We start from the raw sequence: 17312 nt of genomic DNA on the forward strand, positions 1-17312 counted from the left end.
TGTAATGCCAGGCTAAGTATGAGATTTTCAGCAGAAAATGGCAAATCTCTGAAATATTATCTCTTCTTGAGAAGCACTTCCTGTTTGGAAAACAGCGACAGTTTAGGGTAGCAACACAGCATTAAAGCCACAGCAAATGAAGAGACATTGTTTATCTTCTCCAATCTCCATTCACAGATTGTAATGCAAATTCTGTTAGAACTGGCAGCTACCTTGGAGCTCATCTGGCCCTAGATAATCCCCAGGGTCTCTTCTGTCTATGACTAGAGACTGGAGAAGGATCAATACCCACAAACCTTGTAGGCTCATTTGCTGTGAAACCAACCAAGCAGACAACGCTCAACTGCTGCTGTTTTTCAAGCATTCATTTCAGATAATTGTAATTTGCCTGTTTGCCAAACACTGGGGATTTGTAAAACCAGAAAGGATTTCACTCTAGCTACAAAAATTTCACATCAAAATATTTTCTTGGAGTGCAAAGATTTTGCATTCAAGTTGTGACTAGAATTATTCATTTGATATTAGACAGGTTTTGGGAAAAAAGGTGGGGATCCTGGAATTGGATGTACAACATACAGAGAATGAAAATACTTTGTTGAAGCCTGCTGAAATTTGTCGTGGATTTCTTTCTAAACAAAATTTTAAAGAATGGCTGGATGGGCATTTGCACATTCTTCCATTTGAGGTAAAAATGCTTGTTTTTGCTTAGAAAAAATACCTAAGTCTGTTAAAACACAATTAACAAATTTAACAGGATAAGCAGCTTTTAGTGTTTTGAAATGAAGTTCCAAGGCTTTTATCTGTCTCTGTTTTTAGAATTAACTGATTAAGAGTTAGAGTTAACTGGGGCTGCCCGGTGGCACAAGCGGTTCTGGTGACAAGCGGTTAAGTGCGCGCGCTCTGCTACAGCAGCCCGGGGTTCGCAGGTTCGGATCCCCAGTGCGCACTGACACACCGCTTGTCAAGCCATGCTGTGGCAGTGTCCCATGTAAAGTGGAGGAAGATGGGCATGGATGTTAGCCCAGGACCAGTCTTCCTCAGCAAAAAGAGGAGGATTGGCAGATGTTAGCTCAGGGCCGATCTTCCTCACCAAAAAAAAAAGAGTTAACCAAGGTTGGAAGGAAATAAGGAAGAAGCTGGAGAAGCCTATCATTTAAGCAGCTAATCTATTATTTTTAATAATCTGGTTTTTGGAAGGAAGTTAAACCAAGATAGATCATTAAAAAAATAATTCCTAAGTGGAAAGAGCTCTACACAGGGAGCCAGAGACTGAATTTAAATCTTATCTCTGCCACTATTTTTGTGATCTTCGGAAATGAGACAAGACATTAACATTACTGTGCCTCTACTGGTTCCATACACTAATGTAACTTTTAATAAATTCAGGAGGTAGTGGTCTTTTTTGGGGGGGGCAGGAGGAAGAAATTCAGCCTCAGGGAGATTAGTTTTCCTAGAGTCAAGCAGAGGGAGATAAAACCAGAATTCAAAGTCAAATAACCTCCTAAGTCTTGGCTTCCTCACTGTAGGATACGCAGGTTGGATGATGGCTCCGGGGTCAGGGGCCTAGACTTCCAGAGAGCCACCACAGCCTAATTCGGGGAATCAGGCTCATCATGAGCTCACCTGTTTCTTTGTTGTGGCTGAAAGAACAACTCAGTGTCTTTGCTACATGTTAGACTGATTAGAAACTCATGTTGACAAATATATATCTTCAAATAATAAAAATTAATTAATGGCAATATAAAAAATTAATATTTAATGGCTACAGTGTATTTTGTGGCCAAAATCTTTCAAAACATTGGTTCCCTTGGAAAGAAAATTAAGAAAACAGGTTCTTTGGTGATGAAAACGTTAATAATGATAATCTTTGAATGTGTTATGGGCCATTCTGCCCCTCAAGGACCTTTCTGCTCCTCAGTCCTATGATTCCATGGGTGACCAATGTCTCCCTATTAACTTCTGAACGAAGAGCAATCCCTCTCCTGGGTTCTCTGCCTTCCAAGACCTCCCTACCAAACTCACCTACCCACCAAGGCTCAGCTCAAATCGAATCCCCTTCCTGAAACATTTAACATTCTTCAAACCAGATGGGATCTCTCCTTTATCCCTAGAGAATTTTGGTTTTGTTTCTCACAGAATGTTCTGTTTTAATCTTTTAATTGCTAAACTTCAAGCAAATTGAAAATAGGGTAAGTTTTTATTCCTTCACATGGTACAAACTCAACTAATGTTTATCAAATTTAATGAGTTTTCTAGTCTTTCAGGGGGGCCGTACAAGACATACAGAAGGATCCTCCAGCTGCTGCTGGAGCCAAAAGTGCCTGTATTTCAGCAGACTTATTCTCAGGTTAAAATCAGGTCTTTGCACAAGGATTACAAAATGAAGCCCTAAGGTGTTGCTAGGATATCTTAGACCTCTGAATAGTGGAATCTACTGATTTCTCTTTTTGTCTGTTTTTTTGATTTTTTCTTTATTTTAGAAGTAAAACATGTTATCATAAAATAATTTTAAAATGAAGGAAAATATAAAAGGGAAAATTTTTAAATGATCCATCAATCATTACCAAGAGATAACTATCTAACATTTCAGGATATCCTTACAATTTCTTTCTTCCTTTCTTCCTTTCTTCCTTTCTTTCGTATTTATTTATTTATTTATTTATTTGTGAGGAAGATCAGCCCTGAGCTAACATCCATGCTATTCCTCCTCTTTTTGCTGAGGAAGACCAGCTCTGAGCTAACATCTATTGCCAATCCTTCTCCTTTTTTTTTCCCCCAAAGCCCCAGTAGACAGTTGTATGTCATAGTTGCACATCCTTCTAGTTGCTGTACGTGGGACGCGGCCTCAGCGTGGCCGGAGAAGCAGTGCATCAGTGTGCGGCCGGGATCTGAACCCGGGCTGCCAGTAGCGGAGCGCAAGCACTTAAACTCTAAGCCACAGGGCCGGCCCTCCAATTTATTTCTTACATAAAAATATACTCTATTTTTAAGGTAAAAAAAGAAAAGCCACAAATTTACCCCCACTCAGATGTAGACTGTAAATAGATCTTGAATATTTCCCAGTAATATTAATCATCTAACACATGACCCACAACAATTGCACAGTATTTCTTCATGTGGATATACCATATATTTTTTAACCACCTGGGGCAGTTAGGTGGTTTCAGGTTTTCTTTTGTTTGGTTTTATTTGCTATTGATGTTATTCAGCAATAAATCAGAGCTTGGTTCACATTTCTAACAATTTCCTTGGGATACATTCCAAGATGTGAAATTACTAGCTCAAAGGGTATTAACATTTCTAAGGTTATTCATAGACATTGCCAAATATCTGGACTAAAAGATCATACTCATTTATCCCTCTACCAGCAAGGTTTGAGAGTGTTCATTCACTAAATCTTTGCCAACACTGGGTACATTTTAATCATAATTTTGATAGATTAAAAACATTGTTATTTTAAAATTTTTATTCCTTAATTATTAATGAGATTTAGTATTTTCATATGTCTATTAGCCAACAATGTTTCTATTTTTGTCAATTGTCTTTGTTCTTTGTCCATTCTCCAGATTTGCTATATAGGTCTTTACACTTCAAGAACAAGCCAACGTTCTATCTAACTGCCATGCTTCTTGCTTATACTTTGCTAGTTTGTGGTTTGCCTCTCGTTTCTTGGGGGTTGGGGGTAGGTAGACAGAACATTTTAATATTTATACGGTTGAATCTATAATATCATAGTTTCTTTCTTTGCTTTTACATTTCAAAAGGCCTTTCTCCAACTGGAGAGCAGATAAACATTTACTTATATATTCCTCTAGTTACTTTAGATTTTTGTTAACATTTAGCTCTTTAATTCACAAAGAATTATTTTAGTGTATGGTATGAAGTAATTATTTTTAACTTTTTTCCTCCAAATAAATAAGAAATTATTCTAGTACCCATTTATCAGAAATACAATTATTATTATTTTTTTTTATTTTATTTTTTTGGTGAGGAAGATTTGCTCTGACCTAACATCTGTTGCCAATCTTCCTCTTTTTTTGCTTGAGGAAGATTAGCCCTGAGCTAACATCTGTGCCAGTCTTCCTCTATTTTGCACGTGGGTCACTGCCACAGCATGGCTTGATGAGTGGTACAGGTCCACGCCCAGAATCCGAACCCAAGAACCTGAGCCACTACAGTGGAGCAAGCCGGACTTAACCACTACTCCACAGGGCTGGCCCCACAATTATTATATTCTTAATCATCATAAATATTAAGGTCTATTTCTCAGCTTTGTTTCTTTTTTGTTGTTTATTTATCTATATCCTGTTTTTATACCATTTTAATTATTGTAACTTCATAATATGCTTTAGTAAATAGTAGTGCAGACTCCTCTTTATGATTCTTTTTTATCCCAAAGTTCTTGGTTATTCTCATTCTTTCATTCTTCCAGATTAACTTGAATAATTTAAAGGGAAATATCATCAGGTTAAAAACAACAAAATTTAGAGATTTTAATTGAACTTGTACTAAACATAAACTAATTTGGAGACAAATGATTCATTTATAATTTTTAGACATCCTGTCCAGAATCAAGGTTGTCTCTCCATTTGCTCCAATCTTCTTTTATATTCCTCTGTAAAGTTTTGTATTATTCTTTAAATGTCTTGCATATTTCTTGTTATATTTATTTCTGAGCATTTTATTATCTGTCCCTTTCTAACCATTAAGTAGGAACAACGGGAAGGATCATGAAAAACTAGACTAAAAGAAGAACAAACGAACTGGGAAACAGGTGGAATAATAGAGATATCTCTCTGTTCACACAGAAATACACCATTTTTGTACCCACAGAGATCCACACACGCTCTATCCAAGCAAGTAATCCTTGTACTCTTACTGATGGACTCTAACTTATATTATCTATAACCTATAGACAGAAGATCCTGGGCCATATCCCATGGTCCAGGAGAAATTTCTGCTATGACGGAGCAAAGGATGTTGATGGCATTAATTTTGCTACCTGTGTAACAAAACAGAAAGAAGCAAATAGCCAGAGGTAGGTCCTGGGCCATAGTATTTCAGGCTGTGTAGTCTAGAGGAAGACAGAGGCATTTAGAAACCAATGGCCCAGGTGGGTTTGTACTATGTATCCCTCTACTACCTATGCCCAACACAATATTGCACCTTTCTTCTAAGAGAAGAAATTATGCAATACATGTAAACATTCATCAAAATGTAAAAACTTAATTCACAAAATTAAAATCAGAAGTTTTAAAACATGCAATCCTAGAAGTATTATGACTCTTCTGTTTAGTATTTAATTAACATAAAGTTCCTTTTTCAGCTGCCTGCTGAGCACTTCACTTGATTATCCTCACATTGCATTTTTAAAAAAGAGCCCAATCAGCTGATGTTAGCTTGCTTCAAGATCAGAGAAGCAGTGGGGCTGGCCCGGTGGCGCAAGCGGTTAAGTGTGCACACTCCACTGCGGTGGCCCGGGGTTCGCAGGTTCAGATCCCAGGCGCACACCGACGCACCGCTTGTCAAGCCATGCTGTGGGGCCTCCCATGTAAAGTGGAGGAAGATGGGCACGGATGTTAGCCCAGGGTCAGTCTTCCTCAGCAAAAAGAGGATTGGCAGATGTTAGCTCAGGGCTGATCTTCCTCACAAAAAAAAAAAAAAAAGATCAGAGAAGCAGGTAAGAAGGCTCTAAATTTAAGGAAAACTATGTAAAATCGAGCAGTTTCTCAACACCAAATTATATACATATAATACAATATATATATAAGGTATTATATATATATATAATATCTTTTCATACAAGGTACCAAAAGATTTATAAAAATAACTACTTTACCTTTATATGTTTTACTCCACAGCTAACCACTCTGTTTGGCTGATATGGATCCCAGGAAACATCAAAAATCTGTTTAAAAAAATTAAAAGTTATGTTGGTCATTTATGTGTTTTTACTTTCTTTCAGAGACCAGCCCAACTGTCAAGACTCTGTTCTAACACTTAGAACACAATGTTACCTGCACAGACTGAAAAATGGAGGATTGGCTCTGGGGATGAGTTTTATCACCTCATGCCTACTTACCTTAGGCCTGAATAGAGAGGTAATAGCCACAATCATTGAGGACAAACTGGGGTCATATTTTTGTGTGTGTGAGGAAGATTAGCCCTGAGCTAACATCCAATGCCAACCCTACTCTTTTTTTTTTTTTTTTTTTGCTGGGGAAGATTGGCCCTGGGCTAACATCTGTGCCCATCTTCCTCTACTTTATACGGGACGCCGCCACAGCATGGCTTGACAAGTGGTGCCTCAGTGCACACCTGGGGTTCCAAACCTGCAAACCCCAGGCCACTGAAGTGGAGCACGCACACTTAACCGCTGCACCACCGGGCCGGCCCCTGGTGTCATGTTTTTAACTTTGTCCATCTGTGGTAAACAAATTGTGATGATTTAGGATAATTTTTTCATCAAATTTTCTATAGCTCTCCACAATGCTAATAAAATACTTTTGAGATAGCTTTACAATAAAAGAATTATAAAATGCTTCATTTTAAATAGGAAAATGTTTAATAGTCAACTACAATTCAATGTGGCCAACAGTTTTTAGTAATCATAGAAGTTAATATTCTTAAACATAAAACGGGGCATTTATCTGGCACTAACTTAGCCCACCCAAAACAATCCGTCAGGCCATCATTTTAATCTAACCTAAAATATCATTATATTTTCAGTTCTCCAAGGAACTGAAAACATACTCTCTAATACTGCTTTTCCTTAAGAAAAGCTACCAGACAGTTTGCAGGCAGTTATATTTCCATTTGGGGAACAGGGAAGAGAAGACTCTCTGTCAACCTTGAGGGTCAGATCGCCTGTGGCAATTGTTGAAAGCGCATAGTCCCCCTACCCACCTGAGAGATTCTGATTTAGTGGGTCTGAAATTGGGTCCAGGCACCTCCTGCCGTTGTAAACAGACCCCAGGAGATTCTGATGCAGGTGGTCCATGGACCACATTCGGTACAGGTCTAATAGAAAGAAGGGCCAGAGTCTAGACCAGAGAAAGAGCTTAGGCTGTTAACTTCTCATCACATAGGAAGGAGCAATATGGACCAATCATCGGACAGAGAAGGAGGACCGATAATCTTCCGTTAGGTAGAAAAGAGTAATTATGGACCACAGCAAGAGCACTTGGTCCAAGTATCCATTTTAGCTATGGGCACTCAGGCAAGTCTTAGCATCTCTAATCTTAACATCATCTTCTCTAGAAGGAATGACACCACCTCAGTTCTGTCATGAGGTCAATTAAGATAATGTATGTACGATCATTTTGCAGGCTATGAAGCACTCACACTTAATGCCTAGCACTCATTTGTATTTTAGCCACTAAAATAATCTTAAAGATAATCATTTGCCCATAAGCAGCCAATAATAATTCATATTGGCATCAGTAATAAAGAAAAAAACTATGTGTGATACAAATTAGGCAGTCTGGGAGAACAGTATTTCATTAAAACATTCTAGGCTTTTAAAATTACAGAGTTCTTACTAGAGTAGCATTGCACTTTCTACAATCTACTCCTAACTGGGAAGTGTACAATACATTAAGAAAGCAATAAGAAATTCATGTATCGATCCAGTCCAATTCCACTTACTTTATAAGATATGATGGGATCACAGCATAAGCAGAAACAGTAATATCCAAAATGTAAACATTGAAAATATTTTCTACTTGTTCATTAAGTACTAACTTAATATCAATTAAATACCAATAAGTTAATACCAAAACCTGGGGGGTAGAGCCTGAGCATCACTGTGATGTAAAATCTCCCTAGGGGATTCTTATGTGTAGCCAGGGGTGGGAACCATTGGGCCAGAGCGGTGCCAGGCCTCTTCCAACACTATAATTCCATTGCTGGTCACTCCTGGACTTTCTGAGGACTTAATCCTCAAGTACAATTTGCCCAAATGTACAGCAACAACAATGGGGTCCCCTTAAAACCACAATTCTCCCTAGATGAATGTACTATTTATACAAAAAAATTTTTTTAGAGTTCACACTAAGCAAGAGACAATGAATTTAATATTTAATTAGGGCCTCATTCTGCATAGGCACTTATATTGTGCAGAAATACAAAACAACTAGGAATCAATGTAAGATAGTCATGCAAATTCATTTTTTTCAAATTAGAAAATCAAGACAATGAAGTAGCCAATATTTTTAAATTATGCAAGATACTGGAGAAATAGATTTCTGACCAGTTAATGCATATGCCTGCTTCATATCCTATCTTGCCAGCTCTGACTACATGGCATTATCATTTCTGATCACACTGACTTCAATATGTATGATAAGCAGGCCGCAATTTACATTCAACGTTCTCAAATATAACAAAGAATCAAAAAGTTGTCATTACCTTCATTTGAAATTCAAATGCATACACTTGTAAACATTTTGTGAATATTATTTTCTAACAACTATTTCCATTTCCTAACGAATACATCTAAACTTTACATATAATTTCAAATTCAATTCTATTTTGGTTTTATGAAGAAGCTAAATGACAGTATCAAAAATTTGCTTCGCCTATGAAAAGCATTAACAATTTAAATAAAGCATCTGATCATCAGAAGAGATCGTGATAACATAGCTATTAATCATAAATTAATTTTTAAAAACAGTAAGTTTTTAAGTTGAATGTGTAGGAAAAATCTATACGTGGCAAATTTACCTTTAAAAATATTACAACTCTGAGAAGCTATATCACAATTCCCCCCCAAGTTATGAAATCTGCATGGCTTGATCCAACAAGGTCTTCTTACCCGGTCAGAGTGGCCGGTGGCTGAGGCCAGAAGTTTTCCCTTCCTCCAGTCCCAAATGCAGACTGTGTTTTTGGCATCCAATCCCACAGAGGCTAAACGCTAAGAATAAGAACCATATTTAGTACCTGAAAATGATGGGAAGATTTCCTATTATCCAAGCCTTCTTTCAACAAATGGTTACTGATTACCTACTATGGACCAGGCATTGAACTACTTAGGAAAAAAATGATTTCTCAAAATCCATCTTCAATCTGAAACTAAAGATATCACAGTAGATGACTTCCATTAACGTATCCTGAAATTTCAAAAACCTAAAAGCTGTAACTCATTTGTCCTTCTTAAGCATAGGAAACATATGTGCAAAATCTCATGAAGTCTCTGATTAATCAGTGGAAATCATGGGAACAGAACTTGAAGGCAGGGTTCAGATTTTTACATTTAAGATCTTAAGTGTGAGATTTAAGAGGGTCTAAGATTCTATAATCTAACAGCCTCACCATACTGCTAAAATTAAAGGGTTTAACAAACACGTAGAGAAGAAATCCCATAAGTAAACATTATTTTCATAATTTCACAAACATTTAAAGTGACTAAGAAGGATATATAATTTTAGTAAAAGTAATCTAGTATTTCATCTCTCAGTCTAAATTCTTTGGGTTCAGATCAGAACTTGTCCTCAAAGGGAAAATAAAATTCAACACATATGAATATATACAAAACCAAAAGTGCCAAAATATGTATTAGGAACATCAAAATCAGATTCTAGTAGCATACCACCTCTAAGGAAACAGCACTGTCTGGACTGGGAGTAAGTAGATTTGGCTCTCTTTTTTGACTTGGTGAGTAGCCAGGCCTTGGAAAATTAATTAACCTCCTTAAATTTCAATTTTCTCATCTGTAAAATGAGTGTGAAATATTTGTCTTTCTACATAGTAGCACTGTTGTGTGGATCAATGAAATAATGTAAGTCAAAGGGTTTTAAAAACATAGTACTACCCAAGTATAAGTATCTGAGCTATGTATTTCACCAAATATGGCTGTGTGTGTATATGCATGTGCGTATGTACGTATGGAATGACAGACAGCCACATGTGGCTAAATGTATACATATGTTGTTATGCAGGGATTATTCAGGTTTCTTCACTGAAGATGGCTTCCATTAGAAATATTTAGTACAAAAAAATATATAGCTGGAGGTTTTAAAATGTGCCTTTAAGAAAGGGGGGGTCTTTGTTGCAATTTTTAATTTAGGGTTCCAGCAATGGAAATGATTATAAGACATGGTTGTATTTTTATCCATACACAAAAATTTGAAATAGGTGAATTCCATTCAGCTTATTTTTTTTTAATAGAAAAAGCAGTTAACATAAATATGGGCGCTAAAGTAAAACCCACATTTCTTGATTGAGCAAAAGCCAAAAGAAATCTATTTTGTTCATTTGTAGTGACAGGCCCCACAGGTACCTGAAAACATTTCTATTGCCTTTTATTGCTTGTGAAGTGAAGGGCCACTTGTCATTTTCTAAATATTACTCGATTCCAGTGAACTCCATCCAGGGAATAAGGCTGACCTGAAGCAACAGGTATCAACAAGCCATGAAATCCACCATGGCAAACAAATAGAAGGTTATTTTTCTCAACTGAGAGTTAAGTACCATGCAGTCCATACCCTCACCCTTCAAAATGGAACCTAAGAGAGAATAGCTAGGATTCTAACACAAAATAATTGGACAAAGACCTAAAAGTTAAAGTTGGATTTCCCTCTGCCACATAACATTTTTCTTGTGATGCTTCAGAACAAATTTTGATAAAGAATGTTTGCTAGAAAAACAAAATCAGATTAGAGAATGTGTACATAAGTACATATCTAAGCATAAATTTACACTTGTACGTGCTTATGCATTCTGGACTCATTCATTCAATTCAGTCAGTAAGTCAAAACTACAAGTATGAACGAATGTCACTATCCAGCTATGTCTCTTTAGACGTGGATATACAATGGAATATATGCATTATCCTGACTAAACTGGATGAGATTACAGAGTAGTAAACCCAAAAACATATATACCAGGGGTCTATATATGCAGTGAGTCTAGTTATAGAAAGAAAAATGAATAGTTAATGATCACTACTCTCTCAAAATAGCAGAAAACACCAAGTAAGTATTAACCATTTAAAAAGTGACTTAAACCAGGTCAAGTCTTATAATCCACAGAACTTCCCGTGAACTCTCAGTTGGTCAAACTTTTATGAATAATTTCACAGTTCTTTCCATGACACGGACTTACAGAATCAACTCTGAAATTTGCCCAAAAGTGGATTGAAGAAATTAACTGGCAGAAATATGGAGGGTAAAAGAGACAGAGGAAGGTGGCCTAGGAACATGGAGAAGTCTGGGAGTAAAAGGCACAGCCTTAGTGAGGAAGTGACTGCAGGGGAAGCCAGGAATGATGCCCCTATGTTTCTATTCCCTTTTCTATAACATATTTTTTATGAGATATAATTGATATTTATAATACGTTAACAAGTCTTTTCTGCCAAGTGTTGCCAGAAGTCAAAAGAAAGAGAGAAACTTTGTTGGGGGAACTGGGAAGGTTTTGCGAAGCCCTTTGAAGTGTCTTGGAAGAATGAGTCACTTTAGGGGGCAAAGGGGGTAAGTCAGGCACTTGAGGTAGAGAGGACAGCATGAAAAAGGGTCTGCAGGTCCCAAAGTGCAAGGTCTGGTAGAGTAATCTTGCTGACTTGTCCAATTTGACTGCAAGGAGATAGTGAAGATAAGCCTAGTTGGTTAGCCTAGAATGCCCACCTACAAAGTGAGGACTTCCTTCATGGGTACTCCAAGCTTTTGTTATTTTTATTTATTTATTTATTTTATAATTTTATTTATTTATTTATTTTTCCCCCAAAGCTCCAGTAGATAGTTGTATGTCATAGCTGCACCTCCGTCTAGTTGCTGTATGTGAGACACGGCCTCAGCATGGCTGGAGAAGCGGTGCATCGGTGGGCGCCCGGTATCCGAACCCGGGCCACCAGCAGCGGAGCGCTCGCACTTAACCGCTAAGCCACGGGGCCGACCCCCAAGCTTTTGTTATTTTTAAACAATGCACTGACACCTTTTTCAGTTGGTGAAATGTATTAGCAAGAAATTGTTTGGAGACCAGTTAAGAGGCTCCTTAAACTATCGGGCATGACATGGATTTCAAACTTAAAGGATGGTAGCAGAAGAATGGGAAGGAGAGGATGAATGTCAGAGTTACTGTAAACAAACTAATAAATACACATGCATCAGTCACTGCTTGAATTGGGGTGAGTGGGTAGGGAGAAGGAGTTAGAAGTGACCTCAAGGTAAAGAGTCCAAAAGAATCTTCTCAGTGAATTATTAGGAGGTGATGTTATCTTCTGAAAGCAAGGTGAACCAAGGAGATGCTCAGGGTTTGAAGTCTGTGAAAAAGGTTTGGTCCAACCGTATTCCAAATAGGAAGCTAACAATGGAAGACAAAGTCATGATAGACCCAATCATGACTTCCTTTCTGGATGCTTTTTAACCAGATGGTGAGACTGGGGGAACCAAAACTGGGGCCTATCCAGAGCTGAGTGTCAGTGCCACAAGCTTGGAAAAGGATCAAATAGGTGAGGATTCTAGGAGGCTGCCAAGGGGAGACAGCAAGGGTTGACAGACTTTGAGCCTGTAGGCTTCATACATTATAATTCTAGGTGACTTGTGAGAAGTCATTAAAGAAAATAGAAATGGAAAAAGATACACACCTGTCCATCTGAGTCGAAAGCCAGGCAGGCAACTCCATGTGTGTGGACATCTTTAAGAACAGACACAGTCTGGACATTATAGGAATCCCATATACATATGTATGGCTCCTTCCCAACTTGACCAGTTGCAACAAGAGTTTTATCTGGGTGTAAGGCAAGGCTGAAAAACAAAAAGGCCTCTTTTCACATCCTCCAACTGAACAAAGTTAAAAAAAAATTGATCATCTTTTATCCACATTTATTTCTCATTTAATCATCTAACAAGATAATCTCAAGAGATGTCTGAGTCTAAACTGTCCCCCAAGTAATTAATTACCCGATTGGTCTAAACAAAAATGTTCAACTTTGGCAAAGAGAGGCTTAGCACAGTTTAACAATAATTTCCTCTGATCTTAGACACTTGGTTACTTTAAAATCAGACAGTACTATGATTATAATTCTATGATTTAAAAAATCCTATATATGGTTCTATAATTGCTTCACATCATGATATTTACTTACTGATTTTGAAAATATTACTCAGCTTTCAAGCTAGTTTTTAACTTTAATTTGGAAAAAAACTGCCGTAGCTGGGAGAAAGTATGGTTCTCAGAATTAATTAAATCTGCTTGCAGAAGCTCTGAATACCATTCTTATTAGGATTTCAAAGCATGGAGGGGGTCCCAGAATCAAGTGCTGTCTCTGTGTCTGTTGCCAAAGATTACGTATTTTAAATGAAAATTTCTATTTTACATAAATCACTGTGACACCAAGAGAACTACAAATTACTATGTCTGAGGTTCATGTAGATTTTTCCTCTGTAGTCCAATCAAAATAAAACTTTGTCAAATACCAACTAGAAATTCAAGGAGTCTGTAGCAGTCAGGAAGAGAAATGTTATTATTATTCCTAGATGAGAAATCACTCTAATGTTTTAAATTCATTGTGTAAAGAAGTTGTGCCTTTATAAAAATAGGTTTTGGGAATTTTAAAAAACAAAACACAAAAAGAGCACATTGCCTATATGGAAAACTAGCAGACTTCTGTTTACATGATAACAAAAGCAGTTTTTTTCTTTCCAATTTCAGCATCTATTTACACAGTTAACAGTAGAATTTTTTTTCCTTTTCAATGTTCAGCATGATTTTAATAAGAGTATACGCTCTGGAATCAGAGCCCTGGATTTGCACACTGGCTGCCCCTTACCACCTCTGGTCCTTCGGACATACTACTTGATCTCTTTTGCCTCAGGTTCCTCATCTATAAAACGTAGGCGCTATATAAAAATAGATAATATAATGAACATAGAGCATTTAGCACAGTACATGGCACCGAGTAAGCACTCAATACAAGTTGCATTATCATCATTTGTGTAACTGGCATCAGATAGATACAACCAATACACGTAGGTCTCTGTGGATAAAGTGGGCCTTTCAAAAACATAAACTACTGTCAGGTTTTCCCCTGGCTCCATGTGTGGACCGCCTAATTCTGCAGCCCCAAGCCTGTAGGCTGCCACCGTGGCCCTCACTCCACTGCGCTCCCTTCCTGGGCCTCCTACCAAACCTAGAGCCATCTTTTGCAGGGGACCCCTGAGTACTGGCCTCGTTCCTCACCAACCGGCCCTCTCAGGCCCCTGTACCCTGGCACCGGAGCGCAGCTGGTCTTCCCCGGAGTTCCCAACACCCCACTCCACAGGTCCTCAGTCCCAGTGCTGTTGTCAAGGCTGGGTGCTCATCACATTTTTGTGTTTCTTTTTAGACGAAAAGAGCGTAGTTGGAGTCCGCTGGGAGCGCTCTGTGGCTTCAGCTGTGTCGCGGGGAACGAGTGGGTGTCCAGGTGGAGCGGCAGGGCGAGGACGGGCTGAGAGGGCTGAGCGTCAGGGGCGGCTCAGAAGACGGCAAATCAGGCCCCACGCGCTGCTACCACGACCACTCACCCCCGAGGAGGCCTGATCTCACGGTATCTCGGGAGTTCTACCGGGGTGAGCAGAGGAGTCCTGGGATGAGAAACTCCTGGGTGCCCCGGGTGCCGGAGGCCCCTCGTCCTTGACTGGTCAGTAAGGAGTTCACCTCATGCCACCTGTCAATCAAGCAAATCCCAAGCCTCCTCGACGCCTCCCCTCCCCAGTCAGAGTCACAGTGCGGGGCACCGCCCCAGGGGCCCAGCCAGGCGTTGGGGACCAGGCTCTGGCCCACAGGCTGTGCAGGTGGCGACCACCTCGACGCCAGAACCACAGAGTGAACTGCGCGCACGGGAGCCAAGTCCATCACCTTCTCGGAGGCGGAAGGCCCTGGGGCAGCTATGCCGGCTTCTGGCGCTGCCCCTGGGGCACCAATCAGACATCTGCCAAGGTCCAAGGTCCAAGGTCCAAGGCCACAGTAACCCCAACACACTGTTCCACTGCATATCCTCGGGGCCAGTTGTTCCTCCTGGCAGCAGGGAAATGTCTAGAATTTGTCCCAGGAGACCATTGCTCCCTGTTCCTTGAGCCCTTCCCCTGAAGAACAGCTTTAAGGCAATGCTCTCTCTGACCCAGCCCAACAACCAGCACCCTGGGATGGGTCAGCTGACCTCTTCACCCAAGCCCCTCTGTCAAGAAATGTTCTCCTCTTATGAACACCATCAGGGACACTCATGAGCCTGGGCAGGGCCTGGTCCAGATGGGGGAGTGTGGGGTTTCCCAGGAAGGCAAACAAGGTGCCCATGCACTTTGTGGCTTAGGCTGTATGGGGGAAGTGGGTGCAGATCCTGATGGACAGGCAGAGAGAAGATGGGCTGGGATGCCCTGAACCTCAGGAGTGGCTTAGAGGATAGTGGAATCAGGCACTGCTGCCACGACCACTGTCCCGGGAGGAAGCCTGATCTCTTAGGATCTGGAGAATTCTAAGGGCTAGCAGAGGAGTCCTGGGATGAGAAACACCTGGGTGCCCCAGAGCTGAGTTGGCCATATAACAAGTGCTTGCTGGAAAACGTATCCTCAGAAATCTTTATGAAGAGTAATATTAAAAGATAACACATATATGGGCCGGCCCCATGGCTTAGCGGTTAAGTGCGTGTGCTCCGCTGCTGGCGGCCGGGGTTCGGATCCCCGGTGCGCACCGACACACCGCTTCTCCAGCCATGCTGAGGCCACGTCCCACATACAGCAACTAGAAGGATGTGCAGCTATGACATACAACTATCTACTGGGGCTTTGGGGGAAAAAATAAATAAATAAAAATTATAGAAAAAAACAGATAACATATAAAAAGGTAGCTTTTTCACAATAGGTGAATGTTAGAGACTTTAAAACTTTTTAAGGTTGTAGAACACTTTAGCATTCAGACTTGGTGAGAGCTGACCAATAACGTATAAAAGGACCCCTCCAATCTCAATTTTGCAGGGATATCTCTGGTATTTGATGGTATCTAGATGTCCCAGAAAATTGCAAGTAGACTATGGAGTGCCATATTTGTTTCATTAAACTAAGTGGATAAAAGCAGTCTGTGAAAACCTATGACAAACTTGTATATTTTAGCTCATTCATTCATTCAACAAACCCTTATTTAAAGACCTGAAATGTCAGGTACAGCACCACAGATACATAAATAGAAAATACACGGCCCCTCTTCCAAGAAACCCACTTTAAGAAGGACAGGCATGTAAACAAATAACAAAATGTCTCTATATCTGCGTGCATGTGTGTAGAGATACATATACACATATACACAATGACATAGAAAGATGGAGGATGGAGTGACCAGCTGCCCAGGACTTTAGGGAGGATATGAGTTCCTATGAAAGACAAAGTGCAAAGAGCATCCATGTAAAAAGACAACATCCACAGTTAAAGTCTTGCAGAGAACAGGAGGAAATGAGATGAGTCAGGCAGGCTGGGACAGCCTTGAAAGCCCTTTTAAGCAGGCCAGGAAGTTAGGGCACCACTGACAATTATTAGCAGGACACAACAACGTGAACAGTTTCATATTTTAGGAAGGTAACCCTAGCAGCAGTGAGGCACACTGGGAAGGACAGATGGGTGAGGGGTGTTAGGAGAGGAGGCAGGGAAACCAGTTAGGGCCTAGATGAGAGAAAGTGAGGTAAGACAGGGGTAGAGGGCATGGAGAGGATGAGTCAAGTGATATTTAAGGGGAAGAGAGAGAGAGAAAGATTTAGGATGTTTGAGGCTAAGGAAAAGCTTGAGCCTGTCCAAGTTGACAGAAGTTTTTTGCTTGGGCAACTGGGTTTATAACTCACAGAGCTTGACAGCATTAGAGTTTGAAGCCTATGAGCCTGATCCTGGGAAAAGATGGCCTTAACTCCACCCAATTTTAGTGGGGAAACCAAGGAGACTCCTCAGGTTAGCACCACGCCTGGAGACCTAAGGGCTATGAAGAAGAGGATTTGACTGGACTGTATGCTCCATGAGGACAGGGGCTGTTTCCATCACTCTATACACAGTTCCTGCAACATCACATGGCAGAGTAAGCATTAACAAAGTGCTTGCTGAAGAGGGAGTGAATGATGCCAACAATCCTGGCTGCCATATTGCCTCTCCCCTCCCTGCAATAGGCAACAGGTTCTACCCAGGAACTGGAAAATAAAGAAGAATAAGCATATTTCCCCTAGATGGCCAGAGACACTTTCAAGTTTCAAATGAAACTCTTTTGCTGTGATCATAGGTTCTATTTAAAAATGCTGGAGAGGGCCGGCCCCGTGGCTTAGCGGTTAAGTGTGCGCGCTCTGCTACTGGCGGCCCGGGTTCGGATCC

The 17312-nt window shown here is 40.0% G+C and overlaps 1 protein-coding gene across 6 annotated transcripts in view; it reads right to left on the bottom strand.

Annotated features, from left to right (window-relative positions):
- The window catches only part of EML6 (EMAP like 6), a 267083-nt gene that overhangs the window by 144377 nt on the left and 105394 nt on the right, over nucleotides 1-17312 (bottom strand). For 5 of the 6 annotated variants that reach the window (XM_087436763.1, XM_087436761.1, XM_087436762.1 and 2 more), the window contains 3 exons: nucleotides 12581-12740; nucleotides 8816-8914; nucleotides 5840-5908 (listed from right to left, as the gene is read on the bottom strand). In XM_087436763.1, coding sequence (XP_087292889.1) covers nucleotides 5840-5908; nucleotides 8816-8914; nucleotides 12581-12740 — 328 coding nt within the window. The remainder of the gene's footprint in view (nucleotides 1-5839; nucleotides 5909-8815; nucleotides 8915-12580; nucleotides 12741-17312) is intronic. The other variant, XM_087436765.1, reaches the window with a different exon arrangement.

This window comes from Ceratotherium simum, chromosome 11, assembly GCF_057802395.1.
Source record: "Ceratotherium simum simum isolate JZ-2026a chromosome 11, ASM5780239v1, whole genome shotgun sequence".
Classification (NCBI taxonomy): Eukaryota; Metazoa; Chordata; class Mammalia; order Perissodactyla; family Rhinocerotidae; genus Ceratotherium; species Ceratotherium simum.